Source organism: Cibotium barometz, chromosome 17 (assembly GCF_041138505.1).
Source record: "Cibotium barometz isolate CiBa-2024 chromosome 17, ASM4113850v1, whole genome shotgun sequence".
Taxonomy (NCBI): Eukaryota; Viridiplantae; Streptophyta; class Polypodiopsida; order Cyatheales; family Cibotiaceae; genus Cibotium; species Cibotium barometz.
Genome location: NC_141062.1, coordinates 35,802,385 through 35,818,963, shown reverse-complemented (window position 1 = coordinate 35,818,963; position 16,579 = coordinate 35,802,385). Strand labels below are relative to the sequence as shown.

General features: G+C 42.4%; 1 protein-coding gene across 1 annotated transcript; it reads left to right on the top strand.

Annotated features, from left to right (window-relative positions):
* Nucleotides 1–684: 684 nt before the first annotated feature.
* On the top strand, nt 685–2,104 carry LOC147629935 (uncharacterized). Its single transcript, XM_086810891.1, has one exon. It carries the CDS (start codon nt 968–970, stop codon nt 1,958–1,960), a length of 993 nt encoding a protein of 330 aa, XP_086667017.1. The 5' UTR covers nt 685–967; the 3' UTR covers nt 1,961–2,104.
* The last annotated feature ends 14,475 nt before the right edge of the window (nt 2,105–16,579 follow it).

Genomic DNA, 16,579 nt, shown 5'->3' with positions numbered 1-16,579 from the left:
GTGGGAAACAAATCACGCTTATGCAGCCCGCATGAGAGAAAGTGTTTTAGAAGCTTAAAAGGTTATGCTTTAGATTGTATGATACATAGGCCAAGGAGTATGATCTATGACTTAGACTAAAATAATGCTCCATGGGATATAGCTAATTTTTGAATTTGGACAACTAAAAGATAAATCCAAGTCTCCGTTAGATAGTTTTGAACAATCAGTAGTAGGTAAAACATTCGTAAAAGAAAATTATTGCTCGGTCCTACATACTCCCCTTAGCATCTTTCTTTTTTACAGCACCACATATAGTTGTGATGTACAGTATGCAAGAAGCATATCTCCTTTTGTTGAATATGAGCAACACTTGTTGAGCAATTGATTGTTTTAAGCATGTATCACCTTGAGGTCCACTTCTAAAGGGTCATTCATGTAGTCTCTTATAAGTCCCTAAGTGTGGGAAAAGGCCCTTATATTATGCCTCACGAGCACATAATTGAGAATATTGTGTTCCAAGGGCCACCCGTAGCCTTTTTCCCGTGATCGTTGCACCTTGTTATCACGCCAACGCTCTCCTTATCGAACCTTTGCCCTTTATCGCTTTTTCGAGAGGCTTGCCTTTCATGGAAGAGCTCGTTCAAAACCCATATGTAAACGTATACCATTATTTAACATTCTCTTCACACTCTCTCACGGAGAACACATTACGGCTTTCGCTGCTACGTTACTCTTTCATACTCACCTTTGTCTAGCCTAGTAAAGCTCTGATAATGCAGTACACATGAACCTTGTGTATGGCCACCACCCGCGCAAAATGAGATGTCATGTATTGCGGTGATGTGCATCAAAGTCTATGGCTCTGTGAAAGGTTTTATCACATGAAACCGTAACAGTTGGGAAGAAATTCCTTTTTTCTGCGCCGCCCGTGCTCTAATAGCGGACCTACAGTCTCTGCATTGAAGGCCAAACCCTTCCGAATTTGATGAAGGGCAGTTCCACCACCATGGATGTCACTCGCACTGGCGGCACCAGCGCTGTTGAGCACGCGCGCTCTTGTTCTGTCCCTCATGAAGGGTGCTCCAGTACCACACCGGCCAAGCGCCCCCGAGAAGCCGACCAAGAACATCAATATGTGGACTTGCAGGGAGGAGATCCGGAAGCTCAGCTCGGCTTAGGGCTAGCGACCAACTGCGACTGTAGAAATGCGAAGAGGGGTCGTGAGAGTAGATCACCTTTGAAATTGTTTGGGTTCGAGGTACTCAATTGCGGCAGAGAAGACTGTGAACTAGGGCTGACTGAGGAAGCGGCAGTGTTAACAGGAGGTCTGGTCGAGCAGGAGTCTGAGCAGGTACTCGGCGCGGCCGTGACAACCGAGGTCGAGGTGCAAGAAGGGCGCAAATTCGAGTGCCAGTTCTGTTGCAGGGAGTTCGCTAGCTCTCAGGCGCTTGGCGGTCACCAGAACGCCCACAAGCGAGAAAGGATGCAGGCCAAGAGGAGGGCGCAGCTGGAGGCCAGCAGGATGGCGCACATGGCCTTTGTGGGCGGCGGATTTCCATTTTACGGTATGGACGGTACGCAATACGTCCGCTTGCCGGCTTCGGCCGTTCTGTCTCCTCACTCCGCCCGTAGTCTCCCATCTTGTCCACCCCTGCAGCAGACCTCATCGACGATGTACACCCTCACATCACCTCACTATGCTCTTTTGAACGCCCCTGCAACCCTAAATCCTCCCTTCTCAGCGTCGATCTCGCCTTTCACAGCGTCAATAGCCAGGCTGCCCCGCTCACCGGCCAATTTTTTCCAGCCATATCCTTACTACGCCGGAGTTCCGGCGCACGCTAGCAGTTGGCAATCTTTTGCAGAGGAATATCTGTCGGCCCCGAGTAACCCTTACCCAAATCTACGTGAGCCTACACCGCTCTTCACCGAGAATCATTCCCTTGACCTTAACCTAGGGCTCGCACCAAAGCCATGATCATTTATGATCAGTATTAATCAAGGGTATTAAAGGCATGTTGCCAACAGCTAATTAATCTGTGTGCTGTCATGCCTAGCATGTCTGAATGTATAAAATTATAACAGAAGTTTGTATTATGTAAGGCCTTGTACACAATTTCAATCAAGCAATGAAGCATTTACGTTTAGAAGATGTGGACATGCTGTTCTAGAGTTTATACTTTGCTTGAGAGAGGATAAATCACAAAGCTTTAGGGGTACTCCAGCGACAATGGTTACAGTATTTTCAAAATAAAAGACTCATTTTTCGGATGCGACCCCTATGTTCTTCCTTCCTTTTTCATTGTTTTTTCCCTTTTTTTAAAAAGACTAATGTTCTGAGCGACAGCAGCTGCAAGTAAGCCTGCAACACGCTAGGTTTGGGGATTTTTCTGGGTTTTGGAGAGATTGTGTTTCTTCTCTCTCCTCACATGCAAAATCTCAATCTCTGTGTGTGTGCGTGCGCGCATTACTTTGAGAAGTTTTGAGAGCCAAACTGTATACACTAGCGCGCTCAACTGAACATCCTGCAATGAGACGACTCAGACAGGTCGAGGGAGGCCGCATGAAAGCGCCCTAGCTAGCTTGCCGACTCCATGAATTCTTTGCATCGAGCATATGCAATTACCGGCAAGCGCACCGCATGCTTGATCCTCATTCGAATGGAAACATCGAGCGCATCACGGGGAAACTCTGAATATCTCCTTTGAAAGGAACCAATGTTGGATTGATTTGCGCGTCGATTTGGCCTAAACCCTTTATTTAATGCTGTGTGTTGTTTGGATTTGGGTCGATTTGTGCGCTGATTAGGCCTAAGTACCCGCCGTTTAGATTGCTGGCTTAGCGCCACGAATTTCGAGAAACGATGGCCAAGTTGGTACTGAAAGATACTCTTTGGAGTCTGACTTTGGATTGAAGATCATGATTGAACTCTCCAAAAGCCAGTAGAATGGATTCTTTTTTTTTGTTTTTGCTCAATGCCTGGCTATGTGGGCTTGATCTACAGGCCCTTGCCTGGCTTGCCACCCCTCAAAGCAATAAAGCACCAAACAGGTACAAAAAAACTAGTGCAACAGACACGGTTTGAATATTGAAGTAGTTCCTCTATATTTAAGCCAACAACAATTTTAATGACGTCATGATGCAGTCAATGTGACGACGACATCACAAGCTTCAGACCTAATGACATGTGTAAAATGTTGATGGTAAACTTGATTTGCCAATAATAAAATAATTAGTCTATCAATAATCTGAAATGATCGTCAATATACATATTATTTTGAGTTAGGCTAATCTCAATTAGAATATATACATCACAAGCTTCAGACCTAATGACATGTGTAAAATGTTGATGGTAAACTTGATTTGCCAATAATAAAATAATTAGTCTATCAATAATCTGAAATGATCGTCAATATACATATTATTTTGAGTTAGGCTAATCTCAATTAGAATATATACATAGGAGGTTGAGTAATTAGAATATATACACACACAGTTGGAACATAGGAGGTTGAGTAATTAGAATATATATACACACAGTTAGAACATAGGAGGTTGAGTAATTGTCCTAAAAGGCCAAGACCATCCCAAAACTACTATCTTCTTTTTTTACGCCCAGAAATCCTCTTTTCTCATGTTTAATATAGGACTAAACTGGGGGGTTCACTTTTAAAAAAACCTATCTATATCACGTGTGTTGAAGGACTAAACTCAAAAATTCAATTTAAAAAAACTTATATATCATGTGTGTTCAAGGTATAGATCACGTGTGTTCACTTTAAAAAAAAACCTATATATCACGTGTGTTCAAGGAGTATTTTAAAAAGCCTTTATTTGTGAATGACCCTTTTTTAAATATGAGTTTATTTGTGAAAGACCCCTTTTTATTTGTGAATAACCATTTGTTTAATATGAATTTATAAATTTTCTTTAGATTCCATTGAAAAATCCCCTCATGTAAGTATACTTATGTAATTTTAATCTATGAAGCCAGCTTCAAACTTCAGCACTAGTTAGGAGGTTCATCAAAAGACTAAAATGGCTTAATAGTACATGTAGGCTAGTGATCCTAAAAGGCCAAGACCATTGCAAAACTACTATCTTTTTTTTTTCTCAAGCAAAAATCCTCCTTTTCATGTTAAATATAAGACTAAACTCGAGGGGTTCACTTTTAAAAAAGCCTACATATCACGTGTGTTCAAGGGGTAGTTCACATGTGTTCAAGGGGTATTTCAAATATAATTTATTTGTGTATGATCCCCTTTTTTATTACAAATTTGCAAGTTCTCTTTAAATTCCACTAGAAAATCCCCTCATGTCTGTATACTTATGTAATTTTAATCTAAAAATGTGTACTACACTCACATGTTCCTTCAAGGGACTAAAGCTTCCCTTTCCCTTTTTTTATGTTAAATTAGGGACCAAAGCCTAAAGTGAGCTCATTATATGAACTCTAAGTAGCTATGTTGTATTAACTATTAGATGGTACTACACTGACTAAGTATACTCAAACTACCCCAATGTCTACACCCCCCTACACCCACAAGGTCAGTTGTTCTCACCCCTCTACTTGTCCCTATGTTGTGCTTGCTCCATCCACTCCACTCCTTACCACCTCATCTCTGACATCTCCATGTACCTTTCTACCATACATGCCTCTCTACCAAGGGTTCAAACTCTTTCCAATAATATGTTGCATATGCCTCTCTCCTCTCTTGGTCGCTACAAACTATCATGCCTACACCCCCTACACCCAATAGTGTCAGTTGTTCTCACCACTCTACTTGTCTCTATGTTGTGCTTCCTTCCTTCACTCCACCCCTTACCAGCTCATCTCTGACATATCCATGTGCCTCTTTGTCATACTCTTCGCTCTACCAAGGGTTCAAACTCTTTTCATTGATATGTTGCATGCCCCTCTCCTCTCCTAGGCAATACAAACCATCATGCCTACACCCCCCTACACCCACAATGTTAGTTGTTCTCACCTGCCTACTTGTCCCTATGTTGTGCTTCCTCCCTCCACTTCACTCCTTACCACCACCTCTCACATCTCCATGTTTCTCTCTGTCATACCTGCCTCTCTACCAAGGGTTCAAACTCTTTCCATCAATAAGTTGCATGGCCCTATCCTGTCTTGGTCACTATAAACTATCATGCCCCTCACAATTAATAAGCAAACCCCACTATTTCATGGAGAGAGATTGAAAAGAAAGAATCAAAAGTGCTGACAATGGTCGAGAGACTTTGAGTATAGAGAATCAAAAATGGTAGAACAAAACAAATCAACAAAGATGAAGTGGTCAAAGACCTCAATATAGGAGTGAGGGACCACTGAGTTGGGCATAGGAGACACCCCTAAGTACAATTACTGTGGAAATACATCAACAAAGACCATACGTAGGCGAGGGACAACCCAAATTCAAATTCCACATGATATGCAAACTTTACAAGACGATTTCCCTTTAGAGCATGCAAGTACTTTGGATATGATCAACGTAGCACTAGACGTCCAACTCAGTGTAGGATGAGCTCCATGCAAGTATTAGCTTAAATATCAGTAGACAAAGACACATAAAAATACATCATCTAGACATCAAATCTATCACCTTCATCATCATTGTCGTCATACATCATCATCATCATCATCCTACTACAAGGGAATGATGGTTTACCGGCGCCTGAAGAAGGCATGGTAAATGGCATGAACATCGTTATGCGCATCGATATACCCCTCGGTACATCAGCACTAGTACTTGCACCAATATGGACACTGGTTTACCCCCCGATACATCAGTGCCAGTATTGACGCCGATATAAGAGTCGATAATATTACAGTTTCATCGTTAATACCGGCGTCTTGTGTAGGAAATTTTTTTGGGTAGAATGGTGCATCGAGATTGCAACTGGCTACACCATTATGCCTATTGGTAAGGCATGGATAACAATGCTTTGTATGTGATAGATCATGATATGTACAAGTCAAAATGGCAACCTAAAATACGTGTAACAAAGTAATATAATTTACATGAAAGTGTTGATCCAAATCATGGATAAAAACACGCCAAATGATCATGTGTACAAGCCAGATATAGACCTATCTAACACCGCACTACTTGATGGGAGGGTTGAGAGATATCCTATATCAATGCATGCATAATAAGAAATTAGTATTCAATGAAAACATTCCAATACAAATGAGTAGCCGGATGCAAGTAGTAGTAGTAGGATGCTTACCACATTCGTTTGCCACTCCCTAATTGATAGGCATACCCTCAGACTCCAATTGCTCAAGCAGCGCCTATATGCCAAACTTGTAGCCATATCTATCCTGTGTTCAAGAATTAATCCAAGATTAATCCTTCCACTAATCCTTCCTCCTTTTAGACTAATCAAGAGCTCTAATTAACCACTAACCACTAATTAATTCATACTATTGAGCACATCATTGGATAAAGCATGAAATTGCTAATCTATGTGCATCAACAAATGTGTAAATTAGTGTATAATTAAAAATTAATTAAACTGTTAATTAATGTCTCTTCTATTTAAGCAAAAGAGAGGGAAATTCATCCAATTGATAAAGAAATTGATGTAATTAGGTGTTTTAATGCATTTAGATGCTCTCAAAACACTCAAAAACACTAATTTTGACCTCTTACATGATCAATTTGAACCCCAAAAGACACATTTTCTAAATTTTTTACCTCTTAAATTGGATTAATCACCCATAATGACAAAAACTAGTCAATTAAGAAAGATAAGTCAATTTCAAGGATTTTTTAATGGTTTTGAGAAATATTTTAAATGATTAAGCTACTCCTAATGCTTGCTAACACTCTAATTCATACAAATCAAACAAAAAAACGTATAAATCAAGAAAAAATTAATGATTCTAACTCTATGTTTAACTCTAAAGAAAACTGAAATTCTCTTGATAATCCTCTTGCTAATCTCTCTCTCTAATGCATGCTAGTGAGAGGTCATTCTCTATCACGTAGGCTGTAACGCCTGTGAGACCGACGGCGGCAGACCGGATGGTTATATCCGAGGTTCAGTGGGAGAGGACGCCCATGCGGAGTCATGGGCGGCCAGGCTAGTGTGGACGGCAGGCCACACACTATATAGCCTGGGGGATGAGGGGTAATCCTCATTCTTCCTCTATGGCTAGGTGGTGAGCCAGAGGCCGTCCCCTCTTGTGGTAACGCCCGTAGCGGCGTTACGGGAATGTAACACTGGTATCAGAGCGTGGTTCGATGGGATTGTCAGAGCCCGCGCGTGACCGGGGGACCCCGGAGCCCACTCGATGGTTTTCGACCATTCGTCTTCTCACCCTTATCTCGAATGGAGGGTGTGGAGGGAGGCAGCCATGGAAGAATGGAGGGGAAGAACTCTCTCTCTCTCTCTCTCTCTCTCTCTCTCTTGGTCACACACAGCAAACGAATCGCAGGTAAGCTATCATTTTTTTTTTCCTTTCGAAATCGATGTGTCTGCACCATTTTAATCTCGATGTAGAGAAAAAATTGCAACTGTGTGTGGGGGTGGGGGGGCAAAGAGCAGCCCCACAGCCCCACGCTTTTACCTGCGCTACCAACAAGGCGACGGTGGGCGCGTGGAGGTTGAGAGGGCGAAGACCCTTGCGATAAGGAGGGTTGTTGTGCGAAGGCCTTTCCAAAGTGGCTGTTGATAGACAAGCCCCACTGTCCGCAAAGGACCTGTGTGTAGAGGTGGGGGGGCGCAGACCACACCGTGTGTGGGGGTGGGGGGCGAAACCAACCCCATTGTCAGCGAAGAGCAGCCCACCAGTGACCACGTTGAGTGGGTGGGGGCGTAGAACCCAGGAGTGCGGCTGGTGGGGGCGTAGAACCCACGGAGCCTGCTGTGTGTGAAGCAAACACCCAGGCAAAGAGCGACCGGTGAAAAACGAATGCTGCTGAAGGCGGCGAAGACCACGTCTGAAGGGGGGCGGATACCAGCCCCACGGCTGCGTTGAAGAACCCCATGACTTGCGTTGAGTGGGGGGGGGGGGCGAAGAGCAGCCCCAGCCCCGTTGCTGCGTGCGCCATTTGTGTGGGCGAAAAGCCTCAGCGGCCAGGGACCAGAGCCACAGCCGGCCTTGAAGGCCAGCCAGGCGGGCAGCCAGGCCGGCCAGCCAGCCAGCCAGGGGCAACGGCAGCCAAGCCAGGGACCGGCCCGCCATCATCAGCAGCAGCCAACCAGCGCTGCAACGGCCAGAAAAAAAAAAGAAAAAGAAAAAAAGGGTTAAAAAACCTATATATTTTTTTAAAATATATTTTTATTGTTTATTTTTATGAAATTAACAATGAGAAAATTTCAAACGAATCCTCTCTTGGATGGGGAGGAAAGATCTGGCAAGGCACAGCCTCTCAACCATTTTTATTTTTGTTATGAAGACTCTGGGAGCGTAGCCTCGCCAGATTTCAATTTACACTTTTGCGAGCGTCGTCTTGCTAAAGTTAAAGTTTTGTTCGGACAAATTTGTGTTTGTTCTGTGGTGAGAAACAAATGTGTTCTTCTGTAGACACACCCCACGAAACAAACCCAACACCTCCGTCGCGCCGTGTGGCCGTAGTGCCCGTTTTTCACGAAAGAGACCCACCGCACATGGCCGTAGCGCCGCGTGCTAAGAGAGATAAATCCCATGGCCGTAGTGCCGAGTCCTTCGAGAGAAAGCCGTTCTATGGCCGTTGTGCCTAGTGAACACGTCTATGGCCGTAACGCCTCGAGAATAACACATGTGGTGATCACACATTTGGTTCGGAGAGACTAAATTTAAGCTGAGCATAGACTTAGTGTTGACCATCAAAGTCACGTAGTTTGGCTAGTGTAAATCTAAAACTGGGGTGTGTTTTACTTGGGCTAAGAGGACCGGCAATGGCGTCAGTTGTGACCAAATTAGACGAAGTGCTTATCACGAAAAATCAAGGTAAGCCTAATTGAGCCGTAGTGCTCATAACTCTTCACAATCTTTTAACAGTTGCTAGAAGATCGTGATAAACTTTGGCAAATGAGAACCATGTACAAGCGTAGTCTTGATGTGGTTATGCCTTGTGTCCAAACAAGTTGCTTACTGTTTGTAGCAACAAAAGGCCTTGGCCCGTATAGAGGCAAGCTGGCCCTTGTTGGTAGTAACAAAATAGTGTCACTACTTGGGCCCTTGTTGGTAGTAACAAAATAGTGTCACTACTTGGGCCTAGAGATTAGTGACTAGTTTGATTTAGTCACGAGATTGTCTTGTCAAGTAATCTCTAGATGTGTATTACTTGGGATAAAGGGGCTAGCAGTACTCAATTGAATGGTTTATCTAGGAGTACTAATCTGAGGGATTAGCATACGCCTAGATATAATAGCAGATTTAGGATTGATTTGTAGAAATCAAAGGTAAATCTGAAGGGGTATAGTCTTGAGATGTAATGCTCAATGCCCTTATAGAAGTTGATCGACGAAGAGAACTGTTCTTAAACTTACTAGCATGGTTTTCTCTTCTTTTTATTGCCATGCGTCGACATCCCACTGCTCGAGAGTTTGTGGTGATCTTTCGAGGGGGGAAAGAGCCTTTTTATATGTCACATCAATTGGTTTGGTGGTAATTTGATGGTATGGGACATCAAATTCCGGAATCGATTGTAGTCTTGGTGGAATGGGACACCAAGGCTTGTGCATGTGTAACTTGACTCTTTGGCAGGTTTGTATGTACACTTGTCTGTAGTGATAAAGTGTGCAAGATAAAATTTGAACTTTGAAAATTACCAAATATAGCCATAAGTTGGGATAAAACCCAGTTACAGAGTTCGGAGAAGCTCTAGGTAGCAAGACCATGATGGTGTGCTAGTGCTAACAGAGTGATTTAGTTCCGGAGTGATCTAAATCTAGAGGTTAGCAGTAAGACTAGTTTGGTTGGACAGTTTCATGCATGGGGGACGCCCTATAGCATTTTGCAAGCGTAGTCTTGCCTATGTTCAACATAAGTGTGCGATTGTGAGCACATTTTAGTTGCTACCATATGAATTTGGGAAATATATTACTTTCCTACATAAGCAATTGTAATATTGCATGACAGGCTATTTTGCTTACAAAGTTCATGTGCGTGTAAACCCTATAAGTCGTATGACCCCTGGGGAATGAGTGGAGCATTTCTAGGATTTAATAAGGTTTTACATGGCAACAGTGAGTGTATCTCACTCCAGATGAGCCTGGTTGTTATTAGTATCAGATCCGACATGTGTAGTGTACATAAACTCGGGCTGAGTTAGGATAGAAGGCTAAGCCGGAGAGCTTAGTGGTAAATCCTACTGTATCTGGTGAGTTTTGACTTAATCGGAGTGTTAAGAAGTAAACTCAAAGTCTGGGGCTGAACCGGAGTGTTCGGAGGCAGACATATCTTTTGTTAAATCGGAGAATTTAGCAAAAGATGAGCTTGGGGTGAACCATGGTACCCAGGAAAAAAGCTCTTCACACTAAAATAGTGCACAATAAATTTAGGGTGATAAAAATCCATCACAGGCATAGGTGGTGACTTCGGCGCCACATTTTTTGTAGGAAGTCACCAGTGGTGTGGTTAGGTCAGCCGAGACTCCACAAGACCTATGCACTAGTTTTTAACTTGACCTCTATTAAGGACGTCCAAAAATTCGTGTTGTAATACCAGAAATTGTACTGCAATGTGCAATGAAAGGGTCAATTTGTGTAGTCACTTCTTAGCACAGGTGACTTAAGCATCTTGTTATAGATGGCTGTATATGGTACTCCCACTCGGGGGAGGCACGCCATTGGGTACGGAGCTACTCACAGACTAGTATGGAGCTACTAGTGTCATGATAGTGGGTACGTAGTTACTCACTACTAATACATAACTGCTAATAACATTAAGATCCTCCAGTGAAAGATACTCTAGATCAACATTTTAAATTACCGAACCACAATCCATGAGTATCGAGGTACTCATAAATATGTTGACGTTGCTCAAATCGAGGGACCGATTTGTTCGATGGTATGGAATAAGCAAGGAGAGTGGAATAACTTAAAAGTTACACATCACTAGTCCTAGTGAGTTGTCGAGGTCATCCGTAGTTTGATGATCCCCTCTACCTATCAGATAACATTCAATTTTGCAAGCCCTGGTATTTAATCCGTAGTGATTATGAGTTTGGTGTGAGATATGGTTATGAAGTTCTTACAAGAGTACTCGTTTATTTGCTTGTCATTGATTATAGCTTGGTAGAGATTGCCACCTGTGATGGGTAGGTAGCTTTGCCGCTATAATGAGGAGGCAGCAAATAATGTTCTCATAGTTATACTTCATACCAACACACCAAACAGGGATAGGATGAAATTCCTAAGTTCATCATCACGAAGTACTGTGATGTTTGCATTTATATTGAATATATGATGTAATGAGACATTGGGCTTGTGTAATTACCATCAATTATCTAGCAACCTATGGCTTTGCAGCAAGCTCAGTCATTATGCGTGGATTGATAATGTGGTTATTAGTAGTTTGGAATTTTTCTTGATAGATGGTACAACCCACCCAAATGATTCATAAGTGTGTAACCGCTTATGAAGGGTAATAATATGCAACAATGAAGCACTTTGTTACAAGTGTGAAACCACTCATATGTTGCAAAGCATTTTATCAATAGTACCACCATATGTGCGTAGACACTATACCACATCTTCGTTGCAAGATGTTTAAAAGTTTCTTGGAAGGACTCAAGAATATAACATATGATATTAAACACGGTCTAGATTTGTTCTTGGACCTATGACACTAGCGCGTAGTCGCTTGAGAGTAGAGTTTTTGAGGACAAGAACCTTTCTTGAGAAATATCCTCAAATATCACATAAACTGGAATAGTTGTGTGAGTCCAGACAATACTTGAAGGGATGTGTCTGGTAATAGCAACAAAGAGTTGTAAGTGATTGGATGTAACTCCAGACACCCGTAGTGGTGCAAAATCTTTATCAAACATCTCCACATACTATATGGTCCCCGCAAAGATAGTATGGCATAAGAGATAGGAAGTTTGATTGTTATATTTGAAGGGAAATCTTCAGAAGTTACATTTACTCTGAGTTAGAGTGGAGTTTAACCATCCGTAGATTGATGGTAGTTAGAAACTCAACAAGATTCTAGAGCATATGCTTGTGCAAAGAGGTTACTCTAAGAGAGAAAGTATCTCTCAGCTTTGGAACTAATCCTTGTGATGCATGATTAGATTGGCTCTAGTTTATTTCTCCTATGGCCGTAGAGCTTTCCAAGGAGAAGTTTTAACAAGTTGGTGATGCAACATGGTAGCGTAGTCTACAAATATCTAGTAGCATAGTCTAAGAACTTGCGCTACTAGAGTGCTCTCCAGTACATTAGCTTCTGTGCTAATGACATGATGCAAAATCAAGGCATGAAATTTGCCTTAAGGTTTTGGTTGAAATACCAAATCATGGCTTGTGTGAGCATGATCCTGTCTTTACAGAGGTCTGGCGCGCTGTACGCGTACGCACTTTGTCACAGCCACACCCACCTTCCTCGCCGGCACGTAATGCTAGTCCGGAGAGACTGGCCGTAGGTGCGGCGGGTAGCGAGGCAAGAGTTAGTCCGGAGAGGCTAGCCGAGCCTTCGGGGTATAGTTTTGATAGTCCAAGTGTGGGTCATCCTGGGATTCAGAAGACCTATGCACTAGTAAAAAGACAGTTTTATTGGCCTAGTTTGTTTAAGAACGTCCAAACTTACGTGCTGAAATGCAGTAAGTGCCAGGTCAATAAATATGAACGTCTTAAAGTGGAAGGACTACTCCATCCGCTGGAGATTCCTCAAGGGAAATGGGAAGCATTTCCATGGATTTCATTACCGGTTTACCCAAGACGAGTCGAGGGAATGACTCGGTGTGGGTGGTAGTGGACAGGACTAAAATGGCAAAGTTTATTGCCACGAAAAAAACTGTAAAAACGCCAGAGTTGGCAAAACTCTTTATTGAACATCTCTACAAGCTATATGGCCTGCCCGCAGATATAGTGTCGGATAGAGATAGAAGTTCAACAGTCATTTTTGGAGGGAAATCTTCAAAAAGTTGGATACTACTCTGAGTATGAGTACGGCAGATCATCCGGAGTCTGATGGTCACACTGAAAGAGTTAACCAAATTCTAGAGGATATATCGCGTTCTTATGTTAAGAAGCAATCAAATTGGGAAGAATATTTGCCCATATTGGAGTTTGCTTATAACAGCTCCAAGCTTTCAGCGACAACTCGATTTACACGATTCATGTTAATGAATGGATTCCAACCGAGATCTCCAATGGCTGTAGGCCTAGAAAAGGAGAAGATTCAATCTGTCAAGGATTTCCTTGAAGATATGAATGATATGCTCAGAGCCGCACGAGAGAGTATTCGTAGCGCTCAGGATCGCGCTAAAACTTATGCGGATAAAGGACGAAGAAAGTTGACCTTTGCAGAAGGTGACTTTGTATTCCTCAAGGTTCCTGCGCAGTCAGAAACCATGAAAACGGGAAAGTGTGATAAACTTTCTCCGAGATATTGTGGTCCTTTTAAAGTCCTTAAGAAGATTGGGGACGTAGCATATGAACTTGAGTTACCGCAGAGTTCTCAAGTCCATCCTGTCTTCCATGTCAGTAAACTGAAGAAATCAGTTCACGGGTTAGAGAACGCAGTTTCTCCAGAGATTTGGTGGACTTGATAGAGCCACCAAAAGATACCACATGAATTTGAAAAGATTCTATAGTATCGTGACAGACAAACCCGACATAAAGTGTACCAGGAGGTACTTGTTAAATGGACAGATAGGGATGAGGAGGTGGCAACCTGGGAACGCCGTAGTGCAATTTCCAAAAGGTTTCCCCAGTTTGTTTTCGAGGACGAAAACTCTTCTTAAGGGGGAGGTAATGTCACGTAGGCTGTAACGCCTGTGAGACCGACGGCAGGATGGTTATATCCGGGGTTCAGTGGGAGAGGACGCCCATGCGGAGTCATGGGCGGCCAGGCTAGTGTGGACGGTAGGCCACACACTATATAGCCTGGGGGATGAGGGGTAATCCTCATTCTTCCTCTATGGCTGGGTGGTGAGCCAGAGGCCGTCCCCTCCTGTGGTAACGCCCGTAGCGGCGTTACGGGAATGTAACATTCTCTCTCCTCTTCTCTTTCTAGAAAACTTGTAACTAAGGGGGCCCCAAAATGGACCAAAAACAAATTCCCATTTAGCAAGTTTTATACTTTGAAATTGACCCATACCTATATATATGTATAACATTCAATTTTTAACCTTGATTTCCCCCTAAAACCCACTCCATCTCATCATTGAATGCATCCACCTTTTTCTCCTTCATTTAATGCCTCCATTTTCCCACCAAATCAAAGATCTCTTGTCACTTTCCACATCATCAATCTCGCAACTAAGTTTTGATTTAAGGGAACTATGCCTTCAACACATGGCTCGTCCTGGTGGTAGATTTCAAAGAAATCTGACGCGGATCCACACATCCCTTGATCAGTTCAAAATGGCAGACAAAAGTAAAAGCATGCTGCTACATCAAAAAGTTGTAGCAACATCAAAAGTCTGGTCCACCTCCTTCATAACATCGGTTCAGCAACCTGCACATCCTTGTCTGTTGCTGCTACATCCATACTTACATTGAATTTTGAGACAATAATTGAAAATCTCTCTTGGCATTGATTCACCAAAAGACTCCTCCATCAGCTTGTCCAAGGTTCGTGCTTCATGTAGGTACGGTGTCTTTTTGGTAGTACATCCGGTCTTCTTTGCCTGGTATATCCCCTTGAGATCACTCTTTTCCTTGCTGAAGTCATCCCCTTGAATCTGCTTAAGAAGTATGCCTTTGATGTCGATTAAGAACTTTAATTCTGCCTCTGCAAATCCCCTCATTGAATGCGCATACATGGCTCCACTTGATAAACACCCTTTAGCACAGCATGAACGCCTGCTTATTTTACTTAAAGAACAAGAACATTTATTAATTATGATAATAATCATTTTTTCCTGCATTGATAGTTCTGCAACTTGGTGCTGGAAAGAAAGGGCGACTGCTATGCTATCGGGCCGGCTATCGATAACTATTAACAACTTACACCTGCGCTTCATTCATCATCACCTCTTCTACAGCGTTGAATAATCTGTTCTGCAGTCGCACCATAGCAACAACAATGTATAGCGTAGAATCATTCGATGCTTCTTTCCTTGCTATTGCTGCCAAACTGCGCATGATAGATGATATGCTTCTCAATCTTTGCATAATTGCACAACAACCTTGTTCTGCACTTTGCCCTGCATCGCCTTCACGTTGCGCTTCAGCACTCATTCCTTCCACAACTCCGCCAAGCAAGAGATGGGATACCCTCCGATGATTGCCAAGGTGTTGAAGGCCAAAGCCCTCAACAGGGAAAACACATACACACGACTCTCATGGAAGCATTACTCAGAGAGACGAGAAAGAGAGAGAGATGAAAAGCTGAAAGTGATTTCTTGAGTCTTTTTTCTCACACACACATTACATTGCTTCTCCTTCTTTTCTACCTTGCTCAAAATCGTTACTCTTTTCCCAAAACGTTATTCTTGAGTAACCATTACATATCTTAACTTCCAAAATCCCAAGAAAGTCATCATACATTCCTACCACCTTATAATTGACTTAAGGGAACTATGCCTTCAACAATGAAATACACCCACACTTTCCTCGTGTGGTCATTAATGAATGTTACATAGTACCTGCAGCTACCCATAGAGATAGTCTTCGCAGGACCCCATACATTTGAATGCACAACATCTAGTACATTCCTACTCACATTTATATCATGTGGAAATGCATGCTTTGTTTTCTTTCCAAATTAACATGCTTCACATACTTTTTGCAAACCTTCAACCTTAAACTTAGTTAGCCTTGTCACAATTTCTTTAGTCTGCATAGACTTCATTCTTTGCACATTTACATGCCCAATTCTCTTATGCCAAATGTATGTATCTACAATAACTCCTAAACCATTTGCAAACATTGCAGCACTCACTTTAGGCATATTTACATTCATTGTAAACATTATGCCCACTCTGTTCCCTTTTGCAACCAACCTGCACTTATCTTTAAAGTCTTCTACATAACAACCATCAAGGTTAAACTGCACCTACAAACCTTGCTCAATCATCTAGCCACCAACAAAAACCAGATTCTTTGTAATGTTCAGAACATGCAGTACATCTGCAAGGTACTTCACCTTACCATCCTGCATAGATAATGGCACATCTCCAACATGGGTAATCGGATGAGCAGCAGTGGCATCCCCTATTTCAACAAAACCTAAGGCTTTCAAGACTCTTCATTTCCTTGAACCACTCATCATGACTTATGATGTGGTTTGAAGCACCTAAATCAACTTACTATACATCATACTTATATGCTGCTACATCATTTCCAGAAACAACATTAACTACATGTTGCATAGCAAACAACCTCTCATTATCCTCATTATTTATGCTAGAGGATGCATAGTTATTTTGCTGCTCTTTTCCATTTCACACGTCATTCTTCTTCTTATAGCAATTCGCCTGCACAT

Excerpts from the sequence above, each read along its gene's own strand:
- LOC147629935 (XM_086810891.1), top strand. The coding sequence starts at position 968 with ATGAAGGGCAGTTCCACCACCATGGATGTCACTCGCACTGGCGGCACC.